This window comes from Apium graveolens, chromosome 8 (genome assembly GCF_009905375.1).
Source record: "Apium graveolens cultivar Ventura chromosome 8, ASM990537v1, whole genome shotgun sequence".
Taxonomy (NCBI): Eukaryota; Viridiplantae; Streptophyta; class Magnoliopsida; order Apiales; family Apiaceae; genus Apium; species Apium graveolens.
Window position 1 is genome coordinate 198972838 of NC_133654.1, and position 14900 is coordinate 198987737.

The 14900-nt window shown below is 32.3% G+C and overlaps 2 protein-coding genes across 4 annotated transcripts; one reads left to right on the forward strand and one right to left on the reverse strand.

Annotated features, from left to right (window-relative positions):
• The first annotated feature begins 1736 nt into the window (after positions 1-1736).
• LOC141678344 (uncharacterized) lies at positions 1737-5422 on the forward strand. 2 transcript variants are annotated; one of them, XM_074484636.1, is made up of 6 exons: positions 1737-2275; positions 3093-3265; positions 4135-4213; positions 4292-4501; positions 4866-5038; positions 5136-5422. In XM_074484636.1, the coding sequence occupies exons 1-6, from the start codon at positions 1838-1840 to the stop codon at positions 5200-5202; spliced, it is 1140 nt and encodes a 379-aa protein (XP_074340737.1). In that variant the 5' UTR covers positions 1737-1837; the 3' UTR covers positions 5203-5422. The 2 variants fall into 2 exon arrangements, with proteins under 2 accessions (XP_074340737.1, XP_074340738.1); XM_074484637.1 differs by having other exon boundaries at positions 1738-2275; positions 4310-4501.
• A 680-nt stretch (positions 5423-6102) lies between these two features.
• On the reverse strand, positions 6103-11902 carry LOC141677778 (nuclear transport factor 2-like). Of its 2 annotated transcripts, none has more exons than XM_074483844.1 (9): positions 11622-11902; positions 11103-11237; positions 9542-9848; positions 8317-8582; positions 8001-8184; positions 7452-7573; positions 7289-7360; positions 6992-7073; positions 6103-6649 (listed from the first exon to the last, which is right to left on the reverse strand). In XM_074483844.1, the coding sequence occupies exons 1-9, from the start codon at positions 11658-11660 to the stop codon at positions 6438-6440; spliced, it is 1419 nt and encodes a 472-aa protein (XP_074339945.1). In that variant the 5' UTR covers positions 11661-11902; the 3' UTR covers positions 6103-6437. The 2 variants fall into 2 exon arrangements, with proteins under 2 accessions (XP_074339945.1, XP_074339944.1); XM_074483843.1 differs by having other exon boundaries at positions 8001-8190.
• Between the last annotated feature and the right edge of the window lie 2998 nt (positions 11903-14900).

The following is a 14900-nucleotide window of genomic DNA, read 5'->3' on the forward strand; positions in this document are numbered from 1 at the left end:
TATTTATAAAGAGTTTTCATAAAACCAAAAAGAAATCAGAATTTCATTCAATCTCCCTTCTGTAATTCTGTTGTTGTATTGTTGAAAAATAACACTACATTAAGTACATACTTCAGAGCATTTTTCTTTAATTCAATGTGAACTTATTTTTTATTTATTGACCCCATTTATTCTTATATGACCCATATTAACATTAACTCAACAATTTGCCAAGTGGGGATCAGTGACCCATGCCCCGTCTAAATGCCCATGTTATTAATGTCCCTTCTTAGACTTTCTTAGGAATCATTCAAGATGTGTTATTGGGTGAAAATCAGGAATCGGGTAAGTTGATATGGGGTTAAGGTATCATATATGATATCATGTATTTGGTTGAGTGCTGAAATGAACGTCTTTAATTTAAAAGATTTTAAGACAATAATTTTAATTTAATTAAATCTATGATTTTATTATTATTTTAATATATTTTCGGTTCATATATTTATTTTGGTATTAAACAATTATATTAAAATGCTTCAAATAGAATTTAAAATATTAGTTATAAAATTGATTCTCATACTGATCTCTCATACACATCTCCCCACTTAGGTTTGAAAAATCCATACATTGGGGGTTTGAGGAATGGGTATTAATATTTTTTTTCCGAACCAAACACCGGGTATGTGGTTGAAATGACTGAAACTCATACCTGATTCCAGAATTTGATGAACCAAACGACCCCTTAAAGAATTCGGTCGATTTTCAAAAAAATCAATAAAATGCTGATAAATTAGTCAAAAATATTTATCGATTCATTAAATTCCTGATAAATCATTTGTTTTTTAAAATTGCCCGATAAATCACAAATTGCTACATTAATCGTATTGTTCCGATTTTCGAAATAAATAACCATAACAATAGATAGATTATAAAAATTACAAATACAAAATATTTTTTTTCACACATTTATATATATAAAAAACTACGAATTTTATGCAGTGTTACAGATTTTGGAAATCACAATTATTTATTTGAGTTACCGATTTGTGATTTAAAAATCGGATGATTTATAGATAATTTATCAGAAATCGGATAAATATTTTTAACTAATTTTTGAACAATTTATTATTAGTTTTTAAAATATCGGTCGATTTCTGTAAGAGAAGTTTTTACGTCACAAATCAAGATTTGGGGTGCATTCTTAATTCGCAAGTGGCTATACTTTCCGGAATCTAAACCTAAAATCACGTGCACCCATGTTCATCGGAAACACATCCACCCCAATTTAAGTTGAGCCTGTTTGGCTCCTAAAAGTTCTTGGTTTTTAATTTTAAATTAAACACTATTTATTTTTATAATTATTCAAACATTATTTAAAATTAATAAAACCAATCAAAATCAAAGATTGGTCAAAAAATAATTATAAATTGATTTTTTAAATAAATAATAATAATATTATTTTGACAAAGTTCTTAATTTAAACAATCTATGTCATTATTTTTTTTCTAATTGGTTGCTTTTGTACTCGTAAGGTTACTAAGAATACAATAGAAACCACTGCATACTTTAGTGGCAATCTCTGTCACCATTTTATCATTAAAGTTTTGAATTTCATAATAAATTAGGTTTTTTTATAAAGAAAAATTTTATTTGGAGAGCAAAATTTTAAGTTAGAGAACAAGAATCATTGAAAAGATAAAAATGCCCCACATGAGTACAATAATAAATAAATAAATTAAAAACCAAGACAAGGCAATATTACAACAATATCTCTAAACTTCCCATTTTCAAACCTTTATATCAAGTTGAAATCTTTTTCTATAGTTTCACCAATCAGTGGTGTAAAAATACTAATCCAATGTTGAGAACTGAACCTTCTTTCTGCATTTACAATTCTGAAGATGGTGCAAAAAATGATGGGTTATTGCCTTTAGGAAGGTCTGTGACAATTGGTGATAATATAGGCAGTGGTGATTTTAGTTTTGAGAAAAATGGCATGGGATTAATAGAGGAAAATGGTGATGAGAAAGAACAAGATGATGAGAATGAAGGGTTTTATCATGGACTTGACAAGTTGAAAATTGAACAACTTGAGAGACCAGTGAGTCCCCCTATGTATCTTGCTACAGGGTTTGGAATGGATGGTAATGGTGTTGGAGGTGGTGGTGGTTTTGGTGTTGATTTCAAGACTTCTTGTCTTGATCAACTTGAAGATGTTGAGGAGTTTTACAACAAGTTGGTTTGTGAGGATCCTTCTAATGCTTTGTTCTTGAGGAACTATGCTCAGCTTTTGCAGGTCAGTTTTGCTATCTTTTCGATTTTGCTTTGTCAAAGTGTATGATTATTTGCCTTCAGTAGTTTTAGAATGATTTCTGTTGCTAGAAATTATAATGTCATGGATGATGTGTTTACATATATTGAGTTTTAGATGCACTTGTTGAATTGTACAAGATTCCGTTGGGTTGTTCCTTTAATACCTTAAGGTTTTAGATGTACTGATTAGTTAAAATGATATCAGAGCTCGATTTAGGAATGATTATTGGGTTTGAGTCCTCCCACCCCATGTTTTTGATTTAATATGTTTGTTTGTCTCTTTGGTGTTAGTATATGTGATTGAGTAACGATACTAGTCTGATTCGGTTACTCATTGGTATACTGATAATTTATGCTCATCAAGAGGCTTGTCGTAATCTAAAAGAGGTATTCCTTGAAGATCTTTAAAATTTCATAGTGATAGATGTTATAATCTTGAATATAAGGAACGTTATCCTATCCTTTAAATGAATTAAAATCTAGAAGTTTTGGATACATAACATGCTTTGTAATCGCAGATGAAACTTGCTGCAGTAGTTAAATACTTGAAAAAGTGTATTCTCTTCATTGAGGTGGCTAAAGTCCAGTACTGAACTGGCCAGAGCAATAATGAATCTGCTGAGACTGGAGAGATGCATATGCAATAGTTTCTGTTCCTCTAGTATTTTTTCTTAAGGAACCTGTTAAAGTTAGCAACTGATTGTGTGGATTTTACTTTTGGTTTATGTTTTAGTTTGATAGTAAACTTGTAAGGGATTGTCTACTATTAAGTAAAGGACTGCCCCGTTATTTAATTACAGTCCAAGGGAGATCTTTCTGGAGCGGAAGATCTTTACTTCCGTGCTACGGTAGCAGATCCTGAAGACAGTGAGACACTGTTGCAATACGCTAAATTGGTTTGGGAGCTACATCATGACCAAGAAAGGGCATTAAGTTACTTTGAACGTGCAGCTTGTGCTGCTCCTGAGGATAGGTGAGAGGTATTCCAGTTCAGATTATACTGTCAGTACTTTAAAATTTAAATGAACCAGACCTCTCATATTGCAAAAGGTCAATGTATTGTGCGCTGATATCTTGGCTGGACTCTATTTAGTAACTGTTTTTCGCTCGCACTTTCCATTTTATTGATAGCATCCAAATGAATGAACTGTGGCTATTTTGTCTGTTTCTTCCGTATTGTTATCTATCATATGAAATTCTGTATTACAATTCTATGTTAGGTGATCTCCTGGGAGGCCGTTATTTTATTGGGGTGTTTCCATTCTAGTGCATTTTGTTTTTCCCGTGGTTGTGATTTGTGCTTATGGATAAACGTCATTTGACACTTCCAATGAAATTTGTCTTTTTTAGAGCAAGTCAAATGGTGTGTTATATCTTGTTCTATACCTATATTATAGAACAAAAACTAAAATTTATCACTCCAATGGTGTTCTATATCTTGTGCTAAAATAGCACAATTCTATAATTTGTGATAAATATAGAACAAAAGATAGGTGGAGCTATAATATACACCTCATCCCACCTCATCAAAAAGTAAAAAGTTAGCTAGAAAAATTAATCTTGTATTCAAAATAGTGGGGTACTCGGGGAGTTGATGATATTTGGAACAAAATATAGAACCAACCATCGGAGCCATGATGCTATTTTAGCACAAAAAACTACTTTTTGGTGCTAAATTATAGCAATAGCTACACTTATTTTTACACCACCATTAGACATGCTCTTACCTAAAATTTTCCAATATGCTAAGCTCGTTGCACCTTGAGAGAAATCTACACTTTTTGGTTGCCTCCCCTGCAAGCGATTTTGATTTCCCTATTGACAGGAGTTCTTGTTTTTCAGTCATGTTCTTGCAGCATATGCTAGTTTCTTGTGGGAAGTAGATGATCATGAAGATTTTGCATCAACTGATGCCATCCAGGTTTTTTTTCTTGATCTCATTTTTAGATGCTATTTCATTTTATGCCATCTCTAATAAATTTCTAAAATTGCTTATAAGTTTAAAGACAAAATCCAGGTTGAAACACAAATTAGCACCACCGATATACATCTTGCAGCAGGGCTTGATAATCATGTTGATGGGGATGCCAATTATACAGGAATACCTACTGGTGAAGGTGCCAATGTAGAAGACTACTACAAGATGATGGTTGAGGCCAACTCTTCTAATCTTTTGTTTCTGAAAAATTATGCGCAATTCCTGTATCAGGTGAAATCTAAATGTCCTTTTTGCAACTTCTATTCGATGTTAAGACTTCATCTAAATACAATCTCAGATGCTGCTGCACCAATAATGTTGACACTTGGTCACTGGTTTAAATAACTGACTAGCTGGCGTTCTCTCTGCCAGCAGCAAGCTGCTGTTGAATGTTATGGAGTGGATACCTGTAACCAATTTCTCTAGTATAAAGGTTTCATTGATGTAAACAGAACCCAAGTTAATATAAAATGAAAAGGATTGCTTTATTAGTGTTTATATGAATTAGTACTGTCATATTTGTTATGTTTGTTTATGAATAGCATTACTTACCGAGTATCGAGATTAGGCTTAGTTAATGAATCTTTTTGCTCAGTCCAAGGGGGACCTTAAGGGAGCGGAGGATTACTACTCACGTGCAATACTAGCTGACCCTCGAGATGGCGAAATAAATTCACAGTATGCTAATTTGGTGTGGGAACTCCATCATGATCATAATAAAGCTTCTTGTTACTTTGAGCGTGCAGTTGAATCTGCTCCAGAAGATAGGTACAAAGATGCTTATTATTCTATTATCCTCTAGACCTCGGGTGTTTTTTCATTTTTCTCATTTCTTGATTCATGACAAAACGGGGCCCTGTTTCAGCCATATTCTAGCTGCATATGCTCGGTTTCTCTGGGAAACTGATGATGGGGATGAAGATAGCGACTGATAGCGGCCCACAAAATGACATTCAGCTGCCAGTTATTCAAGCAGCTAAAACACCTTCTCAAATCATTACTTTCGGTTGAGACTGGTATAAGATTTCACGTCATGTACGCTGTAGCTAGTTAATAATTGATACATGTATAAATGTTCACTAACCTCAAAAGCTCGAATAGATATACAAGGCTGAAAGGCTTTTGCAGTTATAAAATAATGGCATCAAAATATGTTCCTGTTTCTTTGTAATTTACATTAGAAAGAAAAAAAATTAACATTCATACACTAAATGGGCCTCTTGTCTGTTGTTCTCAGCTCGCATTATTTTGCTTGGTTTTGTTTGTGAATGTATTACTTTAGCGGAAACAATTGGGAAAAATGAGTGGAAACATTTCAGGAGACACCACACCAAGCATCGACCATATAGAGGCGATTTGCCACAATAAAATTTGGATCGGAAGAAAAAAAAAACTTTTTCTCCTAAATAAGATATGAACGGACTAAATCCAAATTAAATAACTTCATATTCTAATGAATTATTTAATGGTACATTTGGATATATCATGAGAATGAGAATCGAAAATATGAATGAAAGGTATAGAAATGAAGGTTAATAGAACTAAAATGAATCGAAAATATGAATAAAGGGTATAGAAATGAAGGTTAATAGAACTAAAATGAAAAAGCATGGAGTAAATGAGATTCTCATTCAACCCTACTAAATTATAAATCCAAACACTATCTTTTGGGTTTAATATTCCGATTCTTATTAACCGAACACGTTAATCAACCAAACATCCCCATAAGTGTATTCACATTTAAAATCAAAATTGAATACACTTTAATTTTTTAATCCAAAAAAATACTTCAAAATCATTGATAGAATAAACCCCTAAAAATATTTTTTCCGTCTAGCAAACATAATTTATAATCTGAACTTGTATAAGCCCCTTAATACATAAGTTTATTAAGCATGCATTACAAAACCTGCATTTGGCTCCCTTTTTCATCAAACATAACCAGCACACACATTGTGGACTTATACAGCCAGGAAGTTCTAAAAAGTTTTTCCTTCGCCTGTAATGGAATAACCATCTATGTAAAAAAATTCCCTTTCCCAATACCTATACCATGAATGTGCTAAAATCAAATGAGATCAATTGCTATCGATACCATATTAAACCAAAAGCAAATGATTGCTCAAAACTGTTTCTCAGACTTTAAGCAACAAAAATATAATAAACTTCATTCCGAAGGGTTGTGGCCATTTCTCGACACTTGCTGATTGCCTGAAAATACTCGTTCTTGACGTTGACTTGGTCGATAGTATCCATTTCCGTTGCCTCGAGGTCTGCTGTAGTCACCATTCTGACCATTGCCACGACTAAAGTTACGAACACTGAAACGTCCCTTTGACGAATCCATATGGTAGCTACCCCTGCTTCTACCTCTTCCCCCTGTTATAGGAACAGCACATAATTTATCCACGTGTTTAAAAAAATTGTAAATATTATAGGAATAGCAAAATCAAACACATCATTTATCAAAGGCAGCAAATTTTTCCTACATTGCATATATAGTGCATGAGCTGGAAGTTGTTCGAACATAGTGTACTACTATACTCCTGTACTCTAAGCAAGTAATACATCAAATAAAGGTTTCAACTACAAGAAAGTAGGCAATCACAAATGACAACTATACCAAGTGGATCATATAACATTAAAATTATAATAATTGTTACATAGAAACATGGTGAGTAAAAGAAAATAATAACTAAGGATAAAGATTGTAGTGCATACGTCCTCCACGGAAGGCATTGACTCTGTCTGCTTTTCTCTCCTCAATAAATGCTTGTTGTCCAGCAAGCTCAACAGTTGATGCCTACAAAGAATCAGTGAATGACTGAAGCCGCATACATACAAATTCCAAGTGACTTGCAATAAACAGAGTGCTAAGCAACAAGCCAGCAACTCCAAACGCGGACAACTTATCTTGTGCAAAAAAAACAATTGATAAAATTATATAGATGACGCAAGGATGCATGAGTTCTGTTGAGAAGAAATTCCAGTACCGCAGAAAATTGCAGTTATTCTTACCTTAATTGCATTTTGAACTCCAGCTGCATCTTCAAATTCCACAAATGCATAACAGACACCCAGCTCTTTTGGCTGTACATTGGCAATATATTGTTTAAAAAAAGATTAATATGAATCACTAGGACATACAAGTCAAAAATTCTTAAGAGATAAAAGAACTAACTTGTCTGGTTCTGATGGCCACGCCATCCGGCTTCAGTCTACCAAATTTCTTAAACTCTTCCTCAATTTCAGAAGCAGACACAGTAGATGGCACATTTCTCACATAAACTGACTTTATCTTAACTGTGAATATCAAATTATGCAGAAATCAGGGACTAGAGAGACAAATTTTTCAGATATGGTAGAAACCTACATGAGTGCAAGAGCCGACAATATTGAGAGACACAGTAAGAAACTACTCATTAGTGAAAACTATAGTGGTGAAGCTTGCACGCCAGCACACAAAAACACTAAAATTAAAACAATTATGCTTGAAACTTAATCTATTTAAATTTCAAGGGAAGATTGTAAATAATGTAAGCTAAAGCAGTAAGAATATTTGTTCATCAGTAATCGAAATTACATATAAAAACACAAAATTGGAGACCTTAATAAACAGCTGTGGTACTGCCTTGAAAAACAGTTAAGGGATCTTTACACAATGTGTTAATAAACTTCCATCAGTGAACAAGAATGAAAAGAACAAAAGGAATGAAGTAAAAAAGGTCACCTTCATCTTCTACAACTGAAACCTGTTCCACAGCATCCCTCCCAGAACTGTCAAGTGCAACTGAGGATGTAAAAGACTGCTGATTAGACGATGGCTCAGGAACATAATCCCACTCTGAAGGAGGAGACGTCGTCTTCTTGAAAGATGAATGAACATGTACAGCTACAGAATGTCCTTTAGAAACCTGTAACTTCAAGGTGATGAATAAGGAATAAAAAAGAAAAAGAAAAAAGAAAGTCAGTCCCTTGTGATCAAGCCAAAATGTCCAGTGTCGAACTAAGTTTTGGCTTATAGGACTCAAAGATGTAGTTCATACAATCGAAGCATAAGTGTGCTTGTGAGGTTCCTCAGCCGGTTCCTCAATAGGAGTGGATGGATGTTCTTGTGCAGAATTTATGGTACTTTGAAGTGAACCATTTGACTGCATTGCAAAGCTGCCTTTAATGGTACTGTCAGTCTCTGGTACTTGTGGTAGCCGTTGCTCTGGGAAACTGTAATTATTAATGGGGGGATTTTCCTTAGCATTAGATGAACCAACAAATTCTATGGCCTGGAAATCTCCACCAAGCATATAAGTGGGCACTGCAGAAGAATATATGTCATCCCATCTGCTTCTGATTCAATAATAATAATAATAATAATAATAATAATAATAATAATACACAATATACATTCAATTTACTACATATATGTATATATTTGCATTTTCTCATCGCAAATACTATAAATATTGTACGCTGATTGTTTATAATGGTAACTATGCAACATTATAGAATTTTAGAACCAAAATTTGAAATAAATATAGATTAATTATTATATCTATTTAAAACAACAGAAACTGGCAACGAAATCCAAATACTTTCTCTTTGAGGTATACTTATTAGATTTCTCTAAATATTCTAGTACACTCTATGCAATTCCTCTACCATTATCTTTAACTTGTTATAAGCATATACATGTATAGATGTGAGTAATACAAATATGCATATACTGTTATATTCATTTACACGTAAATATATGTGTGTATAATATGAGCAACTTGTTTGTGTAGCTATTTAGCAACATGAGATGAAAAGACCGGAAAGGACCACTACTTAAATAGCATACTTAAAAACTTTAACATAATACACACGGAGAGCTTTTGGACGCTGATTAATGACTTATGCAACCTATATCTCTCCAAAATTTCCATGCATTAACCTACCAAAATTCTTCAAGTCTCTAGTCGCCTAAAACACTTCAGATATCCTTTTCATATTAAAATCTTAACCCAGAAATCGTCTTCTCTAATCTAAACTACAGTTAAACTTTCTCTTTCTAATGCAATTCATCTTTTTGGACTCAGCTTTCTTAAAAATACAATTATAATGATATAATATCACTTTTAGTATAATGAAGTATAATTTAGAATCATAAAAAATTTACAATGAAGATTGAATACACCGTATGTTATTCATTAGCATAAATCCTCTAACAAATTCCATAGGCTTACATAGATATTTCTGAAGTCAGTAGAAAGACTACAAGTGCAAGCTCTATACCTGCTTCCTGAATAGCATTTGAAACATGCAGCTTGGGATCATGAATGCTTGGAGCTATATAGGCTACTGGATATTGGTGAATCTGATCCTCCTCAATGAAGTGAAATATATCACTGAGAACGAAGAATCCTGATTCTTGAGGTGCCAGGAAAAAGGTCTGAACGAATTTTCTCCTGCCTTTAAAATCTTTTAAAAGAACAGAACCCGAAACCATTATGAGAACACCTCCATTCCAAGATTCCAAAGAATTTGCCGTCTTGATTTCTATTCCAGTGTAGTTGAGTGACATGATAAGTGCATTGATTTGCTGCGATAAAGAAAAACCAACAGAAAATAACAACTATCATGTAATCAACTCTTGTCAAATGACTAACACAACAAGTTTATCCAAGTGAAAATGTATCAATATTGGACACAGAAGAAATATATGGGAAGTATACCCACAATGGAATTTCATAATATAGTTGCTGATTGTGCAGGTCACTTACAGAAAACCTAAAAGAAAGGGGATAAATCAAAGGGATATATTACTAATACCACCAACAAAGCCCGGTTTGGAAATATAAATTTATTACTTTCGGTAACCTAATTAATTACAATAACGTAAGAAAATTATCACAACCAAAGAGGTAACTTTAAATATTTACAAAATAAAAAATTATATAAAGGTTTAAATATTATAAGGTATTGTAATTTAAACCTATAGTGATTTTCAGTGGCCCGGTGTCCATTCTTTCACTTCAGCAAGTACAATAATTAAATATTAATTGCTTGCTTACTCACACAACATAGGTAAAAGTAATCACACCTATAATCTCCGCAGAACACCTGTAAAAGTAATAACACCTATAATCTCACAAAGCACAGCGCAATCCACCTCATATGACAAAAAAATAATAACGGATAAAACTATTATACTAGCAAGTCTTAATACAAATTGCTTTTGCATGTACAGAGAAATCGGGCCATATGGTTTGCCATGCTACTTGACACACAACCTTTACGAGTTAAGAAACTTTTAACTTCGGGTTTTACCCCTATTTATATATAGTATAAAACACAAACCCTACGCTATAGGTTAGAAAGCTTCCTGATTCCCCTAGTGGAAACTAAGGGTACTGCAGAAAGAAGCTCTCAGTGAATGTTGGGCGTCTTTGCAATGTAGAGGGAAATAACTGAACTATAGCCCACATTTGGAGTTCATATCTATTTTATTTTAATAAAGTTTCTTCAGATAAACAAATACAACATCATTAGATTGCATTAATTTCCTAATTGTTGTGTCCCTTTTCTGATAAATTTTTTCCCAGTAGAAGTTCAAAATATACAGAAACTATTTTATTAACTTAGACCGTACGGATTTTTTGACCACACATATGTTTTCAAATTTCAGCATGCCTGACACGCCAGCAACATAAACAAAATTGACAATTACTTATCTATTAAGGAAGCACAAATAAGAACCAAACATTTTAAAAGTGCCCAAATTTAATATATACAAAACAAGTTGGTTAAAAAAATCTGCAAACTCTACCGAACCTAAAAATAACAAGTAATATACCGTCCTTGCGGAAGCAGTCTCTCTAATATTGCCATCAGTACGAACAACGGTGCTGGACTCGGTATAAAATTGATGAACAACTTCTGGAGTGTTCTGCAGTGCATTGTAATACTGTCCCACAAAATAAGTTCCAACCTGCAATCACAAACACACACAAATATTAGAGGGGAGAGAGAGAGAGAGAGAGGAAGGGAGAGAGAAATGGGGGGGAGAAGGGGAGAGAGATGTGGAGGGGAGAGGAGAGGGAGAGAGATGAGGAGGGGAGAAGAGAGGGAGAGAGATGATGAGGGGAGATAGAGAGAGGGGAAGTGAGAGAGGGAGGGAGAGATAGATGGGGAGGGAGAGAGGTGAGGAGAGGAGAGAGGGAGAGGGAGAGAGAGAGGGAGGGGGAGGGGAGAGAGAGAGATGAGAGAGCGAGAGGGAGGGAGAGAGAGAGAGAGAGAGGGAGGGAGATGAGGAGGGGAGATAGAGAGAGGGGAAGTGAGCGAGGGAGAGAGAGAGAGAGAGAGAGAGAGAGACCTGAGCAGCAGTGAGGTGCAAGTGAAAGGGAGTAGCCATGGGGGGATGAAATGAGAGAAACCCTGATTAAACCCTAGATCTGCAATGTGAAATGATAAGTGTAGCGGCTGAACACTAACACCAAAACATTACCCAGGGATAATATACAAGGGGAATCAATTTTACTAGTATATGATGAGTAGATGCAAAAAGATTTTGTGTATATTCAGAAACAGAGTAAACAGCAAAAACCGAGGGTTTTGGCAGATTGGGGAAAAGAGTGAGTGAGCACAAGGTTTATGTATTTGTGGTGTATCTATCTATCCTATTTGTTTTGTATCGCGTTCGTTGCTTTACATTTTTACCCTCTTACTGCTGCACCGCTTTTTACAGTCCTTGGGTCTCACCTTTTCACTTCTACGTTTTTTTAATTCATTACATATCATTGGGTGAAAAACCAAAATAACCATTTTTAAATAATAATCGCCCAAAATACCCACCAGAATTTTAAGCTGTCCAAAATACCCACCATATACTCCATTTTCAGTGGAGTATCTGTAGATACTCCAGTGACATGGGAGTATCAGGATGATACTCCTTTGTCAGTGGAGTATCCACCCATATACTCCTTTGTGAGTGGAGTATCCACCCATATACTCCTTTGTCAGTGGAGTATCATCTAAAATTTTAAAATTTTAATTTTATTTTTTAAAAATATTTTATTAAAAAAATTAAAAGTGATACTCCACTGGGAAAGGAGTATCAAGACTGATACTCCACTGGTAAAGGAGTATCCGAACTGATACTCCACTGACAGAGGAGTATCTGCCATGATACTCTCCTGACAAAGGAGTATCATCCTGATACTCCATTGAAATTGGCGTATTATCCTGATACTCCAGTATCGGTGGAGTATCTAGTGGGTATTTTGGGCACCTTTTTCCAGAATGGGTATTTTGGGCAAAAGGACATCTAAAAAGAGGTATTTTGGTCATTTTTTCTACATCATTTATGTTTTAATACTTTTATTAATTAATTAATTAATTTTCTTTTTTTTAATTTATTTTTCATGTTATATTCAATATCACGTGTAAAAAAATTTGTGTGCAGCTAAATATAATGGTTGTATTTTATTTAGAAGAACATGCATGTGCATTTAAATACTAATTTAAGGGCGGCAAAAATATTATTTTTAACATTTTTTTATATCTACTAGTCTTATAATTTTCAATTATGTTAAGTATTGTAATTCAAATAGGTTCATAAAATGTTAGAAACATTAAAAAAATTAATTAAAGTCTAAAAATGTATTATGTTATATTTGAAAAAAAACCTCAAATGTCACTTTTTTGGGGCAAATGATCTTCAATATCACTTTTTGAATAATTAGCCTCAAATGTCACTACAAAACGAAGTTTGGAGTGAAATTTTTGTTATTAATAAACATAATTACTAAATGCAGTAAATTTTTGCTTTATATAGTAATATGAGAGTACATATTTAACCTTTCCTTATTTTTTGTGCTCATGAGTATACAGAAGTACACGAGTCTCTGATGAGTGTACATAACGTTGCTCTATTTGTGCATACATTTATTGTCTTGTACTTTTAAATAAATTTATACCTATTTTATTTTAACCAATACATACTGTTTAAATATATATATTTATAAATTGAATGTTACTCATTTTTTAAATTCGCTTTATTTGAAAGGGATTTTTTTTCATGAATATTCAAGTTTTACAAATATTTTACAAAAATATTATCACTTTTTAAAAATATTTACAAAAATACGTACAACTATTTTTGCAATCAGATTTGCAACTTGAAATTTTATTTTATTTTGAAAAAATACGTTCTGTAAATTACACTCATATTTGCAACCTAAAATGCAACATAAAATGCAATCCGAAATGAAAACTAAAACAGTTATATTTTTGCATATATTTTCAGAGTAAAATAGTATTTTTACAAATATTTTCAGGAATTGAGAATTTTATAAAAAATTGTATATTTTGTAAATTCATATTTCTACTTTTTAAAATTAATATATAAATTATTCTTTGTATAATATATATACATTCAATATTTTATTCCAAAACCAAAAACACATTGTCATAAATAAACAAAAGCACTAGTTTTAAAATAAAAAGTAGGCTTGTAGTCCAAAAATATACAAATATAAATTTGTAATAGAAAAGACCGACGACAATGAAAATAGATAAATTAATATTATAATAACATATTTCATACATTTGAAAATAATAATTCTCTTTTGAAATTTAGTTTATAGTCAAATTGACAAATTATAAATGTCAATTTTACATATTATACAATACAATACTCTCAAAAATATCTAGGCGTAACTTCTTTTCTTTCTTTTAAAATACGGTTATTTTAAAAAATATTGTTTTTCTAACTTTTAAATATATCTCTTTTATTTGTCAAAAAAATATTTCAATATTTGATGTTTGATAAATTCAATTTATTTATTTTTTTTGTGTCTGAATATTATTTTATAGTATATTTGAATAGAAAATAATTAAAAGTTACTCCATCCGTCCCGTTTGGTATTGAGTTTAAGAAAAAATGAAATATTTTGACAAAAAAGTAAAAAAAAAGTGGGTAAAGTGACGTGAACAATCAATATTTAATGTATAAATTAGTGTAGTAGAAGATGTAAGTGGGTATTGTAAATTTTTTTTTACTTTCTTGTAATTTTTGAAATGTATAAAATTTAATGGGACATTTAAAAAGAAAAATATATAAAAATGAATGGGAGGGAAGAAGTATATATTTTTTTAAAAAAATAGAAAATTTTGAATAATCAAGTATGTCTAATAAGTACTATATAAATTTTAAAATAAAATATTTTTAAATTTTTTAAAAAAGTGCAACGTACATATAAATATATAAATATAAATCAACAAATTGGCTAGTAATTTGAGGGAAAGAAGAATGTGTTAATCCCGAGAAGCAGGGAATTGCAGCAGTAATTAACACAGTATAGTCAACTCAATTTACAAGAAGGAACCATTTAATACCTACAAGGTTACAAAGGTAATTACTGATTACCGTGTAAAGTAAATTATTACTGCATTTAGCACCACCCCATAAGAACATGTTAAAACGCGATTTCGTATTTCGTTTTGATTTTTTTTTTCAAAAAAAATAATTGAAAACGTAACTTTAATTCGTGTTTATGATTTTTTTTGCATCCTGAGAAAAACTCAGTTAGAAACTGCGTTTTTACGAAAAATTCATTTTGAAACGCCGTTTTTATATCCATAAACTAAGACG